The sequence below is a fragment of the Poecile atricapillus genome, chromosome 16, assembly GCF_030490865.1.
Source record: "Poecile atricapillus isolate bPoeAtr1 chromosome 16, bPoeAtr1.hap1, whole genome shotgun sequence".
Lineage (NCBI taxonomy): Eukaryota > Metazoa > Chordata > Aves > Passeriformes > Paridae > Poecile > Poecile atricapillus.
Window position 1 is genome coordinate 3,232,566 of NC_081264.1, and position 17,758 is coordinate 3,250,323.

The 17,758-nt window shown below is 50.4% G+C and overlaps 1 protein-coding gene across 1 annotated transcript; it reads left to right on the forward strand.

Annotated features, from left to right (window-relative positions):
* The first annotated feature begins 749 nt into the window (after positions 1-749).
* On the forward strand, positions 750-17,758 carry CFAP251 (cilia and flagella associated protein 251). The gene is given in 22 exon segments (XM_058851463.1): positions 750-1,416; positions 1,593-1,943; positions 2,080-2,220; positions 2,409-2,518; positions 2,977-3,085; positions 3,519-3,599; positions 3,921-3,998; positions 4,445-4,489; positions 4,817-5,034; positions 5,533-5,706; positions 7,560-7,807; positions 7,898-8,046; positions 8,561-8,734; positions 9,004-9,188; positions 9,649-9,763; positions 9,929-10,092; positions 12,335-12,425; positions 12,628-12,771; positions 14,818-15,046; positions 16,212-16,313; positions 17,158-17,274; positions 17,277-17,758. Coding segments are annotated over 22 exon segments (3,108 nt in total). The 5' UTR covers positions 750-1,365; the 3' UTR covers positions 17,309-17,758.

A 17,758-nucleotide genomic window follows, 5' to 3' on the forward strand; every position in this document is an offset into this window, starting at 1 on the left:
GAAAGGCTGAGGTCAACAGCTGGGAGTGTTTGGAGCTGATTATCTGCAGGGGTGAAGTGAGAGCCTGGAGTGAGCCCTGGAGTGGATTCCCTGTGCAAGTGCTGTCCTGGCTGGGGACCCTGGGGACTGGCAGGGGTTGGGGGATGATTTTTCTCACTTTGACTTCGCTTGTCCTGTTCAGGGAAGCCGCTGGAGCAGAACTGCCTACAACTCCTTGTGGACATCGGGTAAAGATGTCTACATCTATCCCTCATCCTATTTTCCGGGCAGGGAGAGGATTCGGTCCCGAATGCCAAGAGGGGCTTTGTCACAGCCATGAGCAGGATTTAGGCTTGGGCAGGGTGAAGGGCTGAATGCTCCCTCCTTCAGGTCCCTGCTTTGGGCGGGGGGGCAGCGCTGCCTCTTCTGGCAGCCGGTTGGGACGAGGAAGTTCTCTCGGCCTCTCCCGGCGTTTCCCGGTGCAGCCGGTGAGGATGAGGAGGGTTCCCCCCCGTCTCTGCCGGCGTTTCCCGGTGCAGCCGGTGAGGATGAGGAGGGTTCCCCCCCGTCTCTCCCGGCGTTTCCCGGTGCAGCCGGTGAGGATGAGGGTTCCCCCCCGTCTCTCCCGGCGTTTCCCGGTGCAGCCGGTGGCGCTGCCGGTGCAGCCGTTGCCTGGGAACGGCGGTCGCAGAGGCAGAGAGACGCGGGGATCGCTGTGTCGGTGAGCGGGGGGGTCCTCGGGAGGGTCTCCGGGGGGTCCCTCGGGACAGCAGGAGGCACCGAAGCCTGGAGGGGTTTTGGGAACGGCTCCGTGTGAGCCCGGTGAGGCCCGACGGCCGCGGCCGTTCCCGAGCTCCCGTCCCGCCTGCCGGGGCCCGGGGAGGGCTTTTCCCAGGGCCTCTTTCCCCTCCCATGAAAGTTTTCTGTGCACAAGGTTTTGGTGCTGGCTCAAGTCCAGACCCTTGAAGGCGGAGATGAAGCAGCTGCCACCAGGAGCAGCTCTGTGCTCACAGGGACTGAGACAAAACCCCATCCAAAAGAGAAATTTCCACGCCGGGCGCGGTGTGCGGGCAGACCGGGGGGGGCTCAGCTGGAATTACCGCTGCACTGGGCTTGTTTGTGCTCAGTGTGGGAATGTTACTGGAGCTGAGAAGAGGCTCTGGGACTCATTTCCCAGCTTCACAGGTGCCCTTTCCTCCTGCTGTGCCCAGTTCCAGGTTGTTGTTCAGCCAAACCTGGGAGAGTGTGTGTGGGGAAGTGTTTCAGAGGATCTCCACACCCCAGCTCCCTCGGAGGAGGGTGAAGGTGTGGATGGATGGTCCATGCGAATTTACACTGGAGTAACCCCCTGAGGGAAGAGCAGCACCAAGCAGTGAGCCCGGGGAGATGTCCCAGGACAGACAGACAGCTGAGGAGATGGATGTGCAGCCTGAGGAGGTGAGGGCAGCGCCATGGAAAGTCCTGTTTGAGACAGGGTCTGGGGCAGTTCCTATTGGAAACAGAGCCCCGGGGATCTGAGATATGCTGGGGTTCATTCCTGGTAGCCACAGGGCAATCCCCATTCAGACCAGCCCAGGAGTCAGCATTCACCAAAACCTCTCTTCCTTTTCAAGGATCCCCTTGCTGCGGCCAGGGAGAAGAATGGAGCACCAGAGGATACCGAAGAGTCACCATTGTGTCCCCGGTCATCTCCTTTAGGTCTGGGGATCTCAGACACCCTGCCCAGCACCTGGGCTGGGAGCCAGGGCACCCTGGGGAAAGGCAGTGCTGGGACATCATGTCCGGAGGGTGCTGGACCCCCTGAACCACCCCCAGCAGTGTCTGAGTCCAAGGGAACGATCTCCAGCCCTCTCTCAGGCTACAGGGAGAAGCACACACAGCACAAAGGCTCTGCCAGCTTGGTGTGGGGAGCCATGCCAGGGATGCTGTTCGGGAAGAACAGGGACAGCAGCCTTCACCCCCTTGTGAGTACCAATGGGCACAGTGCCACTGGGATGGTCCACCCAGCACTCCTGCCCTGCTCTCTTCCATCACCCCACAGACCTCATGTGCCTTTTTTGTCCCGGCTGCTGAGAGCCAGGAGCTGCCTCTTCCCTGCAGGACCTGTCCTGGGTGTTTGGCTACAACAGCAGCCTGGCTGTGCACAGCCTGATGGACGGGGAGGACCGGGTGCTCCTGTACGTCTCCTCCCACACAGTGGTCATCCATGATATCCTGCAGAACAAGCAGTTCCACCTGCAGGTCTGGCACACAGCCAAGCACCTCCTTCCTCCTCCTCCTCCTGAACCTCCTCCCTCCATCTCTCTTTCTGGTGCCCTGTGCTCAGGGATCACCTATAACCAAATCCAGGAGCAGCCCATACTAAAGGTCTGAACAAAACAGCCCCAGGTTTGCAGTCTCCAAGGCACTTTGCTGCTTCCCTCCCCCAGGGCCACACAAATGTCATCTCCTGCCTGTGTGTGAGTGAAGACAAGCGCTGGGTTGCGACTGCCGACCAAGGGCCAGATGCTCTGATCATCGTGTGGGACTCCTACTCTGGGTAAGCTCCCAGGAACCTCCTCTTTTGGAAATCCCCTGTGTCCAGTAAATCACTCAGGACCGACTGTAGTCTCAGCTGAGAGTAAAATGGGAGTACACATGGACAGACTAAAAAGCAGCAAAGGAACCAAAACCAAACCAAGTCCTTTATCATCCTTGTATCACCCACATCCACGGGACACTGAGATGGGGCTGGGCTCCCCCAGACTAAGCACATCACATCTCCATGCTGTAGAATCCTCAAAGATCCCTGGTGAGTTGTTTCCCAGTGCCATTTACTTGGGAGGAAGGGATGGAGGGGACACTGAACACCAGCCTCCTGCAGTGTTTGCAGCCTCCCTCCCTCCGTGCCTTCTTCCACACAGACCAGGGTGGGTGGGTTGTGGCACAGACTGTGCCAAGTGACCACCCTGAACCCCCTGTGCAGCCAGGAGCACCCATGGGATCTCTGCTCCGTAGGGTCCCCGTGCGCACCATCTTCGAGAGTCATTCTGAGGACGGCGTCTGTGCCATTGCCATTTCCCAGGACGCCAAGTATTTGGTGACCATCAGTGCTGGTGCTGTGCAGGTGAAGAGAATATCTCCTCTTTGACAGCTTTGCAGGATAGGCACCTGGAAGTTTTTTGCAGTGCAGCACAGGGAAGGTGGGATTTCAGATGGGGAGAGCAGGAGAGAGAGGGAACAGGTTTGCAGAATTGTTTTTGCTGAGCTATTAAGAAGACAGACCTGGGTTTCATTAAAATGAATGCTGCAGAGTTGGAAAAAAAATGGGTCTTAATTTGAGATAAAAGCTTCTGACTTAATCACTTTCATCTAAGCAATTTCTAGCAGTATTTCCTGAAATTAAGCTTTTTCTGCCAGGCTGTGCTGAGTTTTACCCTGCTCCAGTCTTTTAGGCCACACCAGCCCCTGCAGTGGCTGGGGAATGGGATTTACCTGGCTAACCCAACCTCTCAGAAAGCCACAAGTGTTCCTTGGATTTTTCTTCCCTTCTCTTCCAGAAAGTTTGTGTTTGGAAATGGACTTTGCCCACAGAGAAAGCCATATGCAGCATGCAGCTGAAGCCTGAGTTTGGGAATCAGGTGAGTGACCACGGCCAAGGGGGGCAGAGGGGACTGGGCAGCCCCATCCTCACCCCTCTGTACCCCCATGCCCCCATCCAGCACAGGGCTGCTGGGGATGGGAGGTAGGATCACACCCCATCCCTGGGGCACCCTGATGCAGCAGAGCATCCCAAGGGGTCATCCCTATTCCTCTGGTACCTGACAGGCATGGGGTGTCCTCTGTTTTCAGTTCAGTGCAGCTGGTGAGGTGGTTTTGGATAAAAGCAGAGGTTTTGGATGGAAGAATAAACAGAAACCATTGCTCAGCTTGGTACTAATGCAACTCTTTTTGAATTTCAGGATTATGTAATTTTTAACCCTCAGAATCCCCATGAGTTTGTCAGTAACAGCAAAACCCAGATGATATTTTACCTGTGGGTAAGTAGAGACATAGGAAGTTGTGTTTCTGGTGCCAGAAAGGAGGTGGCAGGGGGGGCTCAGGGGCCAGGTGTCTGTCCACAACTGTGATCACACTCTGTAGATCTGTCCCTTCCCTGCTCCCTGCCCTTACAAGATCCAAAAGTGGTCTGGACTCCTTCCTCTCCCACAGTGGTCAGGCCCAGGTGTGGCAGAGATGCTCTTCACCTCTCCCACTCCTGCTTTCCCATGGACCTTGTGCCATTCAGCAGCTTTTAGAAAGAAGCAGGTGGAAGGAGAGGATGTTTTGAGCTCCCTGGAAGACCTTGGAGCCTTTCTGCCCCAGGAGCCCTGCTTTGGTCACCAAAGTGCAGGGCCAGTGCCCAGATGGTGGGGAGCGGACATGCTGGCACTGCAGAGCTCAGTTCCAGAATCCCTGTCCTGGATGTTTTATCTTCTTTCCCCAGGATGATTCTGGTTTGCAGTACGGGGCACCATTCCTGAGCAACCAGGTGAGCACAGCAGAGAGGGACCACAGCATGTCCCCTCTTGGCTTTCCTGCTGGCAGCAGCACTGTCCATCCCCATCCCCTTAAGCAAAAACAGTGACCATAGCCCCAGCCTGTCCCCCTCGGACAGGGACAAGCCACGTTTGCCCAAGCTGAGCTCAAGCAGGGCTCTCTCCAAGGTGCCCCACTGCATTTTCTCCTGGGGCTCTCGTCTCTTGTCCTGCCATGGGTCAGGAAGGGAATGTCATGAGGACCAAGCAGAAACCTCTCTGCTTGAGAAGGGCAGACCCAGCTCTGGGATAAAAACACAGTTTGGCTGCTGTCTCCACAGACCTTCAAGTGCCTGGTGGGACAGTTCAGCCAGTCAGTTTTCCATTCTAACAACACCCAAGTTCTGACGGGCACCTCGGCCGGGAAGCTGGTGGTGTGGGACATGGACAATCCCCGCACTCTCCCCGAGGAACTGCCGGCCAAACCCCACGGAATAACAGCCACCAAAGTGGTGTCAATGCAGAAGGAGAGTCTTACCGTGCTCAAAGTGCTGGAGAGGTAACAGGACAGCCCTTTTCAGTAGCTGTGGGTACAGTCCTCAGGTACTTCAGCTGTAGCAGTGGCAGAGATAATGTTGGAGTTTTAAGTCACTCGGCAGTATGGTCACTCATGCAGGAAAGTGCTGCTGGTTTTGAGTAATTTTCCAGCAGTGGATTTGCCTGGGGGTGGAAATGAAGTTGAAAAGTCGTGGTGATGCGATGCCAGCCAGCTCTGCTGGGGTAACTCAGTGGCTCAGCCTCCAGGTTGCTACCAGCAGAGGGAGCAGACAGCCACCAAACGCCGCGACAGCCTTGGGGACACGGCAGGGACACAGCAGGGTCACAGCACAGCAGCTGGTTTCTGCACAGCCCTGGCTTTCTCCTGCACATCTGGGCAGGGCTCTGCTTGCGTGCTTGTGCAGAGAAATGGGGAAGAGATTTGCTTCCACCCAGGGATACTCTCCAAGAAATATTTGGGAATTGTCAGTGTGTTGGTTAATCTTTCCCTTCCCTGCAGCTGTATAGTCACAGGTGATGTGAAAGGGCAGGTTAAATTCTACGATGGGCAGCTGCGGCTCCTCACCATCTACAGTCACGACAAAGTGGGTCCCATCCAGTCCATCTCCTTCTCCACAATCCTTCGTGATCCCCCCAGTGCCCTCCCAGGCAGCAGCCAGCCCTTTCTCACCAGGTGAGTGTCTCTTTACAAACCCAGGTCTTCTCCTGTGTTTGCTTTGCAGCTGAAAGCTGGGGAGGTGGTCAGTGAGAGCTGCTCCATGAGCTCCTGCCTGGTCTGGAGGAGGATTCAACCCTGTGCCCAGGCTCCTGGGCAGGAGAGGGAGGCAGGACAGGGAGGGAGTGTGGGTGGGCTCCAGCACATCCCAGACTGAGCTCGAGGTGATGCCTTGGCACAGACACGGCGTTAGTGCAGGCATGGTGATGATCAGCTTCTCTGTCACGTACCTGGCACACCAGGCAGTGCTAATGCCAAGCCTCCAGCTCTGACTGGGCCCCTTAATCCTCCCTTAAACCCCTCCCAGGGATGGCTATATCCAGTTGGATTTCATCATGGCTTGGCAAACTAATCGGGGCTGTGGCACCAGCGCAGGGTTGTACCACACCAAGTGGTCACCAGCCCCTATCTGTCCCTCTGTGTGACGTGGCTGTGCCTGAGGATTTATAGGGAGTCTGCAGGCCAGATGAAGCTGTTGTGTGGCTCCATCCAGCCTGCAAACCACGTCTGTCACTCCTGTTAAGGCTTTCCTGGCAATGTCTGCTCTTAGCCATGGGTGTTTTCCAAAGAGACATGTGGGACAGATTCCTCTCCAGCCCAGAGCAGTGTCCTGGGGGATGGTTTGGTTTCCCTCTTGGTCTCATCCCTCTTCCTGGGTCGCTGCAGCTGCTCTGGGCAGCACAAAAGGCAGAAAACCAAAGGGGAAGGCCTGAGCTCATCCCAGAGGCAGGTGGGATTAGGAATGGTTGGAGAGCCCAGCTAAGGCAAGCAAAGGGTGCAGAGTCCAGCAGTGCCTGGGCCAGATGGGCATAAACTGGTGCCTGTGATGGAACAGCTGGCAAAGAGGTTGTGCTTCCCCACTTGTCTGTGCAGCTCCTAGACTCAGCCTGGAAAGGGCTCCAAGGAGACCCTATAGTACCTTCCAGTGCCTCAAGGGCTCCAAAACAGCTGGAGAGAGACTTTGGAAAAGGGTATGGAGTGACAGGACAAGGGGAGTATGGCTTAAAATTGGCAGAGGCCAGGGTTAGATGGGATATAGGCAGAAACTCCTCACTGTGAGGTTGGTGACATCCTGGCACAGGCTGCCCAGAAAAGCTGTGGTTGTCCCATGTCTGGAATTGTTCAAGGCCAGGTTGGATGGGGCTTGGAGTAACCAGACCTAGTGAAAAGTGTTGAAACAGAATGATCTTTAAGGTCCCTTCCTACTCAAACCAGTCTGGGATTTCTGTGTGGTCCTCTCTTGTCCCTTTTACTGGGTTCAGATTCTCAGTCAGGCAGACTAAAACTGTACATGTTTGTGCTGTAAGATGAATAATTATCCAGCTGTCTGCTTCACACATCACCAGTCACACAGTGAAACCTCTCTGCTGTGCTGGTCAGCGTGGCCGAGTGAGCAAACAGGGACTGAAACTGTCCTCTGACCTTGGCCATGGCAGCACAGTCAACATGGAGCCACTGACAACAGTGGTGTGGAGACACCTGAAAAACCCAGAGTATCTCAAATTGCTCATTTGTCCATCTCAAACACCAGTGACTTGAAAATGGCAGGAGCCCCCCCAGATGTCATTTATCTTCTGGCTTGCCCAGCCAAGTAGAAAATGGAACTGGCTCCAGTGTCTTCCCATGGCCATTTCCCAGGTCATGAATACAAAGTGCCTTCCAGGTCAAGGAGCGTTTGCATACTGTGTATCACAAAATAGAAGTGATTGTCCAATTGACTTGCCAAAAAGAGACTGATGTGTAATATAGCTTGGAGGGACATGAGCCAGTTGGTCTGATTCATCGAATTCTGTTTCTCTCACGCTAAACAGGAACTTTATCCTTTCAACCTCTGATGCAACCATGTTCCATGTTGCAACAGACAGCACAAACTTTGAAACAATCATGAAAGAGGCAAAGAAAGCTGTGAATGCCATTGCCTGCCACCCGCAGGAGCCACTCGTGGCTGTGGGGAGTCACTGTGGGCTGCTGAAGGTGTGGGAATACAAGCAGACCCAGTACCTCGTTAGCAGGATATTCACTGAGGCTGGCATCCAGTGCTTATCCTATGATCCTGAAGGTATCCCAGCCCTGTGACATCCCCACGTGCCAAGCATTGGCGTTCCTGGGAGGTGATGGTGTTGTGAGAGGTTTCTGGTCTGCTTTCCAGGTCATTTTCTGGCTGCTGGTTTTACTGATGGAAGCATTCACATCCTTGATGCAATTTCCCTTCAGTCCATCTGCGAGGAATTCCAGTTTTCACAAGGTCCCGTGACTCACATCAGCTTCTCTCACGATTCCAAGTACCTCGCAACTGCTGTAAGCTTGTTTTTTCCGCTCGGTGATTTACATGCGCTGCTCGCGGGGGCAGCTTTGGGAGGGACTGGGAATTGCTGGCTATCCTGCGAGGCACAGAGCGAGCAGGGCAGAGGGCTGTTCCTCCCCTGGGGCTTGGTGACTCTGAAATGCAGAGCGAGCAGGGCAGAGGGCTGTTCCTCCCCTGGGGCTTCCTGACTCCGAAATGCTTTTCTTGGCCTGAAGAGTCACTCTGTAAAAACGTCACCAGTCACAGCGGCTCCACAGACCCGCTGCTAGCGCTGCCCCGTCCCTAACTTCAGCGACAAGTCTTAACTCTCCATCCATCTGAAGAAAGGGCTGGAGCAGGGATTTCCTCCTGGCTGGTGCTCTTGGAGGGGGATGCTCCCTCAATCCCATGTCTCAGTGTAGAAGTATTGAGGGAGGCAGCCTTGAAGCAGTTTGGCTCAGAAGTTTTAGCAACTGGTGATGAACTGTACAAAGATTCCCCTCGTTGACCTTTGTGCTGTTGTTGCAGGATGAGAATTATTCAGTGACTGTTTACAAGAGAGTCCTGCAGAATGGGAGCAGATGCTGGGAACACCTGGCAGGGCTGCATTCCCACTACAAACCCATCCGGAGCATCCTCTTTGGAGTCCACTCAAACAGCAACGAGCCCAGGCTCCTGAGCCTCGGGGAGGACCAGCAGCTGGTGCGTTGATTCAAAAGTTTAAAGGACAGTGAAGATTTGTGGTTAAAGGGGCTGAACAAGGCCATCAAAGGAGACTCCATGTCTGGTTCCATGGCTCCCAACCCTCTCCACACCAGCTCCATTGCTGGGGGTTGTTTCTCAGCCTGGTCTTGGTGCTGAGGCTCTCCTATTGTGGCTTCTCCCAGAGGTGCAAATCCAGTGAATCCACAAGGTCAAGGGTGCAGGGCAGACCACAGGGGAGCTGCTGTGTTTCTTTGTCTTCCCTCCAGGTTGAATATGACCTGAACAGCAGCATCAAGGATCACTTGGTGGTCACACACAGGGACAGGCTGGAGCAGGCTGCTGTGCCCCTGTGCTTGACCTGGTACCCACAGCTTAGCACTGAGTCCTTCTTCCTCACTGCCAACAACTGCTACAAAATGAAGCTCTACAACACGACGACCAAAATGTGCAGGTAGAGGATTGATTCAGGCCTGCCACTGCCTGGGAGCCTTCTCCTGACCCTGTGTTCTCCTTGGTCTAATGAGCCACCACACTGGTTCTCAGTGGCTCTAGAGCCCTCAGTTCACTCCGTTCCTGTGCCCACTCTACTGTTCACTAATGTGTCATTTAGCGAGGCTGTGACTGCAGGGAGATCTTGGTCTGCTCAGTATGTTGGATCTGAGATGTAGCAGTTAGACATCAGATAAAGAGACCACAGTCCACATGAGCACAGCATAATAATTCCTGAGCACTAAATTAATTTCTGAGCCTCAGTGTTGTCCCTTCTAGCCTGTCCTATCCTGTTCTCTCAGCAAGTAGCACAAAGCCTCTACACACCTCCCATATCTACCCATCCTTCCACACAACAGCTGTTCAGAGGGGAAAAGCATTTTGAGTGGCCTAGAGTGGATAAATACATTGTTTGCCTTTAGAAAGACCCTTTTGGGACCAACCTATGGCTCCCCCTTGGAGAAGATACAAATCCTCCCTAGGACAAGTTCTGCGGACCCCCAGCAACACTACCTGGTATACATTACAAAGGACAAGGTATGGAGCCCCACCTGCAGAGCTGCTGGTCCCTTGGGAATTTCATTGGAGATGAAACCACGTGTAGGCTGGTCCTGCCTGAGAGCTGAGCAAGCTCCTGGGGAAGAGAATGTGGCACTGCACCACTGGGACCCCCAGCCCTCCCAGACTCCTTTTCCCTTACAGGTGGGCTTGCAGATGCTGCCTGTGGATGGCAACCCCCACAAGTCCTCAGCCTTCATTTGCCACCCAGATGGTGCCTCTGACTTTGCCATCTCCCATGATGGGCGTTACATCTTTACAGCTGGGGGGAAGGACCGCACTTTTATGAAATGGAAAGTCAACCTACAGTGAGTTATGGCAGGAAAGGGAATCTTGTTACTGCTTTCCACGGCTGCTTGGTTGACCCATTGGGTGGGGTGGCAGCTCAAACAGGAGGGACATATTTTGGGGGGTTTTGTTCCCCTCTCTGTGATGTAAGAGGGATTAAGCCAGCAAATCTCACAGGGGTGGCCTAAACAATACTCCAGCATGGTAAATGGTGCCCACATGGTAAGAAGTTGGGCAGAGGATTTTGTGATCTTTGTGAGGGCCTGGCCAGTGTGATGGGAGATTGTCAGGGTTAGGCAGGGACCAGAGGAGCAGTACTGGCTGCAGGAAGAACACACAGGGCAGCTGCTGATACAAAAGTGTCTGCTCTCCAAATGGGATAGGAAATTGCTGGGAAATCCCCTGTGTTTGAGGACTGTATTTAGGACAAGCCACCTTAATCCTGTAAAGCTTTGCTTACATGAAAAAAAAGGCCTGCAGTAAATGGGGTGGTTGAAGAGTGAAGGCTGCTTTAACAGAGGAGGATCTCCAGGCTCTGGCTCAGAGCATCAGTGATGAATCCTGCCAGGTTTCTTACGCCATCTCTGCAGGTTTCCCTCTGCCAGATCCCTTGGGCAGTGGTGCCAGACGTGCTCCCACATGACAGGAGGGTAACACAGCAAAGGCAGGATAGATGTTTTCGTTTCTTGGCATGTCAAGGACCAAAGCTGCTCAATGCAATACATGTTTGGTGCACAGGGTCTTCCCTCACAGCTGCAGGTGCCCAGTAGATACATTTGTACATGGAAACAGAGCAAGGCAGCTGTGAATGGCATGAAAACTGCCAGGCCACCATGGAACTCCTTCACACTTCAGGAGCTGGAAAGGGAGCTTAGTCCATGGCAGAGTTAGGATAGTGTGGCATGATCTCCCTCAGCCTGTGCTGTTTCAAGGTTGTTTTTTTTTCAAATCCTGCACAACACCCTCTTAGCACAGAGCACTGTCTCCTGGTTTCTGGGAAATAACTCCATGGGAACTGGCTTTTAGCCCTTGCTCCCATGTTTGCCATTTGGTGTGCACCTGGGAAACACCACTGCCCCTCATGTTCCTAGGACCAAGGCTTTGTGGTTAAGACATATGCTGGTCCTGCAAGGAACGCATTTTGCAGGTACCATTCACTCTGAGGAAAGCCCAACGAGTGCCAAGCTAGCTCACCTTCATGTGCCAGAACAAAGGAAACCTGGGTGGGAAAGCAATGGATTTATTTATTTTCTTTTCCACTTTGTGTGGCTTAAACAGTCGGGGGTCAGGATAAGCGACATTTTAAGGAAGGCAATAGAATATAAATGATCCTTCTTTATAATGGTTGGCCAGAGTCCAGGCAACATTGAATTTCTATGTAATTTGTTTTTGGAGCAAAGTTTTTGATGAGCTAATTATCATTTTATTGCTGCTTCTGGCATCTTGTGAATCTCCACTGTGTTTAATACCCAAATAACTTAATTATGAAAAAAGCATGAAGCTTGCAAAAAAGCAAGCACTACAGAACAGAAGCAGCACTACAGAGGTGTGTGTGAAAGCTGCAGCCTGGCTGCCAGGCGTGGGGTATTATGTGGCAGTGCTATGCCATGATTGCACTTCCAGGCTTGGTTTCTTTTTACATCTGCACAAGCCAAAGGGATTCTTTTGGCTCCAACTGCCTATGAAATTGAAACAAAGAGGTGGCTACTCCGGCGCTTTCAGTTTAATGCAAACTGCACCTGCAACTCCGTCGCCCGCCACGGCGAAGGAAGTCGGGTAATGGATTGCACTGAGTTATTGGGGAAAAATGTGTTGGATCAAGGAACAGGGAGTTGTGTGGTTTATTGCAAACACCAAGCCCCAGCCTTCTCTGCATGTTCAAAATGCTGATCTAGCTAATTCATCTCCCTCAATGTCTCTATAAGGAAGCAGAAAAGCCAAATGCCAGACACCAAGTTCAAGTCCATGGAAAAGCTCCTGGCTCCCAGCCCTGTACTCATTCCACTAAACAAGAGAACCATTCAGTAATAATTAATTCCCACACTGTGCTATTGTATGTAAAACCTGGGTATGAAATATGCTGTAGAAGTGCAGCTGATGATAAAATAGCGCAAGGTTCAAGGCAGTGCTTTTCTTTCCTGAATTCTGAGGCCCAGAGATTTTATTTACTCAAAGTATCTGTGAACAATGACTAGAAAGGGAACTGTGAAAGCTCTCCTCACATGAATCCTTCCTGTACCTTCTTTCCTCCACTTCTGCCAGTGCCTTGGATGCTGCTTTTTTCCTGGGCGGGGAGGACTTGATCCCATTCTACAACCTCCTGGATGGCGGCAGAGAAGGCAAATTCTTCAGGGTAATTATGCTCACTGTGAACACTGTCTGGCCACATCTGGTTAGAGTTTAATTTATACAGGCCTGACATTTCTTTATGTGTTGTCCAGCTCGCCTTTAACAGCAATCTCATTGATATGGCTGTTAGTAAACCCTAAAAGGAGCCTTATCTTCTGTGCCTGTTGGTAACTGAAATTTGCGGTGTTTATTTGAATCCCTGGCAGGAACTGGAGGACTATTTTTACTACGTACAGCTGTGCAACCAAGGTATCGAAACACTGGAGAAAAGACAGGTGTCAACACATATTCCCTTGGAGGAAATTCCTTCTGTAATGAGAGCAATAGGATTTTATCCATCAGAGGAAGAGGTTGGTCAGCTGTTTTTATTGTTGTTATTAAAAAAAGAAAGAACAAGACTGATTGCACTTCCCAAGTGTTCTAAGGGCCAGATTCTGACCATTGCCATGCTGGGTGGCTCTGGGATATACTTATTGGCTTTCAACGTATTTTTATCTGGTCTGCATCAATACAGTGGTCAGAATCTGGCAGAAAATTCTTAAAAAAGTTTCCTTGCTAGCAAGTTGGGAAACTGCAGAGGAAGGCTGAGCAAACCTAGAGCCTGACAGCTCGGAATTGTTCAACAAGGCAACCTCAGGGTCAAGATTTTACAGCAGAGAGAACTGATTTAATAAGGGTGCTGCTTCTTCCCCTTTGTGTTGCTGTTTCTCCTGTTTGTACTGTATACAAACCTCATTTGTAATGTGTCACCTGGCATGACTGAATCTGAAGCAAGGAGATTTGAATAACAGCCTCTGAGCACCAGCTCCAGCCTGTTGCTGCAGGAGAGGCTCTCCCAAGGGAAGAGGTGCATCACTGCACTCCCTCAGCCTTTCTGCAGGGGAGATTGTGTTCATCTCTGCCATGGCACAGCAACCCACAGGCTGCTGAGGCACTGCTGTGAGTCTGTGCCACCCCATCTGCCCAGGGATGCTCTGCCAGGAGAGCCACCAGATGGGAGGCAGCACCTTTGCCACAGCTGCCACCAAAGTGACTCGCTTTGGAGTCCCCACAATCAGCAAATGTTTGTCTGATCTGGGGCTGCTTCATGCTGGTGTCAAGTTGAGGTGTTATCTCTTCATACTGTGTTAGATCTTTTCCTTGGGTTATTACATTTTTGCCTCTTGGGGACACAGAGAACATACTCCCTTGGGAAATGTCTTTGGAAAAATAACTGATAATACCCTACACTTCCCCAAATTAAAATATAAACAGCTTTTCAGGCATGGAAACAGAGGTGCTGAGCTGTTGTGAAACCAGGCAACCTACAATCAGTAATAAATCCAAAGTGAAGGTTCATCTCTCTCTAGAGTGTTTTAATAAAAGAAAAGCAGGAGGGAGAAAAGGCAGCTTGGGCTGACTAGCAAAGCTTTTGGGAATTGGTGTTTTTCTTTTGTAGTTCAGTGGGGTTGATATAAAACCTAATCCCAGATCAGCCAGAGCCGAGTGAAAATGACTGTTCCTGCTTGGCGTGACATTCGCTACAGGAAAAATATAAGGCTTAGATTTCCCTCTTCCCTGGGCTTCATTCAGTGGAAAAACTTGTGACACAAGGACAAAGACCCAAGGCTGAATGCAAAGTCCTCCCTGGGGAGATCTTGCATCAGCTTCCCTTCCCGGGGAGCAGCAGGCCTGGTACGTGTTGGCACCGGGAACTCTCCCGGCGTCTCTCTGCTGCCCGTGTATCTCTGAAGGGGCTGCAAGTACAATGAAGGCATGGAGCAGATGCTGCCTTTTGGACACACATCTGCACAGCTGCCAACTGGGCTGACTCACAGCACCAGACTTCAGGAAAACCACTGGTATCCAGCACAGCCAGTGCTTGCCTCTTTGTCTGAGAGGAGAGTGAGGGATCCAGCAGCGCAGAGTGTCAGCCCCATTTCAGATTTGGCTTCTGCAGTGCTTGAACTGCCCTAGACACGAGGAAGAGCAGGGGAAGATAAGGTTTCTTATCCAGTCAGGATGTGCAGCCTGGTTCTGTTGGGACCCTCGTGTGTGTGCTTCCAGAGCAAGGATGGTGTGTTTACTGGTTTGTGGTTTGCCTGCCTACTGTCCCAGAGTGGAGACACAGCTGTGCCAAAGGTGCCGGTAACAGCTGCAGGGTCACTGAGTGCCTGTCACAAGAGAGGAAATCCAAAATGAGTGTGTGTGTGTAACCCCCATCTTTACTTGTTATTGTCATGTCAGCAGGTGTGTAACTGTTGGCCATTCCCATCGCTTCCTCCTGGGATGTGGTCACGGCACCCATGGCACCAACACATGCACGGTTCAGGGACATTGGTGTTCATGGATTGCAAACTGGCCCAATGCTCTTCAAAATAAAACCATGTAACAATCTGCCTTGTCTTGATCTTTAGATTGAAGAAATGATAAATGAAGTAAAATTCAGCAAATATGCGGATACCGGAGAAGAAGTTACAAAAATCAATTTAGGGGATTTTATCAAACTTTATATAAATCATCGACCTGCATTTGGCTTGCCAATGAAAACCATACAACGAGCATTTCAGGTTCTTGGTTATGATAACAAGAAGGGAGACAAAGTTATTGACAGAGGAGACTTCCTGTTCCTGCTTCAGAGCAGAGGTGAGTTATTTTGTTTCTAATATAAGTTCTATGCTTGCTAGTTCTGCCTGCAATTTCAGAACGTTTTCCCTGCAGCAAGAAATTATTCTGGAATGATAACGTGGTAACCAGGGCAGGCATGAGGAGCCACCTGCCTTAAGATTTTAAATTGAATAATCACATGTCTTGTCCCAGCTGTGCTTCTTTTACTGCCCTGGAAATCTCTGCTGGCCTGAGGTATCTCAGCTGTTAAATGATAAGTATGGATCTTGGCAAAACGTATCCTTTTCCCAGTGTGCCCTTATCTGAATTGCTATTCCTTGTTAGAGTCACACAGGCTCTGGAAAAGTAATATAAAACTGATAAAAGACAAGAAAGGGGAGATGAAATTGGTCCAGGGCTGAATCTGTGCGAAAGACTGAAAAGATGGGATGATTTAGTGGAGCTGAATCAGGGAGAGCACCATAAATGTAGGTGTTAATATGCCTGTGGCCAGTGCCATAGAGTGCTAATAACAAACTTCTATTGTCTTCTGGTGTAAAAGTGCAGCTGAGCATTAAAAAAGGTAAAGGGAAATGCTGGTTTACTCAGTACATCACTTGGCAAGGCTCCTTGCCACAAGGATCCTTGGAAACCACAGATTCAACCAGTGTGAGAAAGGTTAGCTATTTATACAGATGGTGTGAACATCCATAAATAGGTACATCAGATAGAACAGTTTCATAACAGATCTATAACCTCATGCTCCAGGGCATGAGCTAACCACTAACTGGGAACAAGTGCTATGTCCATGTTATTTCAAGATACTAAATCAGGACTTTTCTCCACCTTTCTCTTCCTCTGCATGAAAATGGCTTCATGGACTGTGGTCTGTGCCAGGAATTCTCCAGTGGGAATAGAAGCTCGAGCCCCTGCTACTGCAATGTTGCTTGAAGAGCTGCTTGCATCAGAATTTCTCCCTTTGATTGGCATTTTCCCCCCAAAATGCTATAAGGAAGAGCAGTTTTCCTTAGAATCAACATTTTCCTGCGTTAATATAACGTGTTTCAGTTGTCCCTGTATATGTGTCTATCTCAGAGAAGCCAGATCCTCTTTTGAACCATCCTGCTCAGTTTAATTTGTGTTTCTTTTGAGGTTTTGTGCTCTCAACCCCATAACCCACAGGCTGGTGCTCTGTTTTGTACAGGGGAGCAGATGACAGAGGACGAGCTGGCTGAGTGTCTGACCACCCTGCTGGGCAGGAGACCCAGGGAAGGAGGATCTGAACTGGACACCGGCGATGCCACAGGTACAGGATTAGCATTCCACACAGAACAGAAGCAGGATTGTTTCAATTCCCAAATGGAATAATTTAAATTTCAAACCCATTTACCCTGTTAGGCCGAAAGCTCTCAAAACTGCTCAGATGGGATTGCAAAAATAGTCACAGAGCTACAGACTGTCCTTTATCCACGCAGCAATTGCAGGGGTGTATCTAAAAATAAATGGACAATGAACTATAACTGGGGCCTGACAAGATTACATTGCTGTTTATCTGCTGGCTGGAACTGAAATTAGAAACACACAGGGAAATCCCAGTGCTGGTTTCACCCAGGCTGCAGTGCCCATTGTAACAGAGCTGTTGGTAACGACCGCATTTGTCTGCAATTTATGTCCCAGTCCACACCAGTCTGGAGCAGCAAATTATAGCATTGATTTGAGCCAAACGGCTGTATTTAATTGCCCATTGTAATTGGAACTGCATTTTTGTACAATTCATGTCCCAGTCCCCACCAGTTTGGAACAGCATCTGTTTAGGGTCACTGGCAATGAGCACCATGCAGCAAAGGTGCTGCTCCCGAAGGGAACTTTGAAATCCCTGGATCCCTCAGGATCCTAAATCACATCAAATCGACCAAGTGTAAAAGTTGTCCCATGACTCCTCTGAGTCAGGGACCTGCTGCAAGGTGAGACACACAGATTTGACAGGTTTAATCTCTGATATAAACACATCAAGTATCAAGATAGTAAACCATCACTTTGTCATATATCTTTAAAAACATTTCATTCGCTTACTGCTGCTTATAAATTTTACTGGAAAGCCATTTTGACATTGCCTCTGTGTGTCTTGTGTTATTGTTACTGCTCTCCAGGTGCAGAAGCTTTGACTGAAGAAGAGATTCCAGCAGAAATCACAGCAGAGATATTTGTTGCAGACATTCTTGGCTTACCTATTGCTAAACCAGAAAAAAAGAACAGAAGGAAAAAGAAGAATCTTTGATCTACAAAGGATCAGAATCATAGCTACCACTAGCTTTTCTGTTTGTTCCTACTTTCCAGGATCCTCTCCTCAAATATCTGCAAAATTTATGGCTTGTGTTTATTGCAAAGTAAAGGTCACACAGTTGCATTTCAGTCAAACTCTAGAATAAGTCCCCAGTTTGGCACATGCCACAAACCTGTAATTTCACACCTATATAGGGAAACACTGGAATGGCTGGAAAGAATGAAGCAGGTGGATACTCTATCCTTGGCTGGAACCTTCCCAGAAGTCATTTCAGGTGGGTTTAGGCCAGATGCAGTCTATTTTCATTACGTTAAGACAGTATTCATTTGTGAAACCTGACAGCAAAAGAGCAATGTAAGAGTATTGTATTGATTAAATACGTTGATAAATGCTTTGACAGGTTAGAATGGATTTGTAATTATAAATCCAATGGACCTCGGTAAAGAAATAAATGCTGTGGTACACAT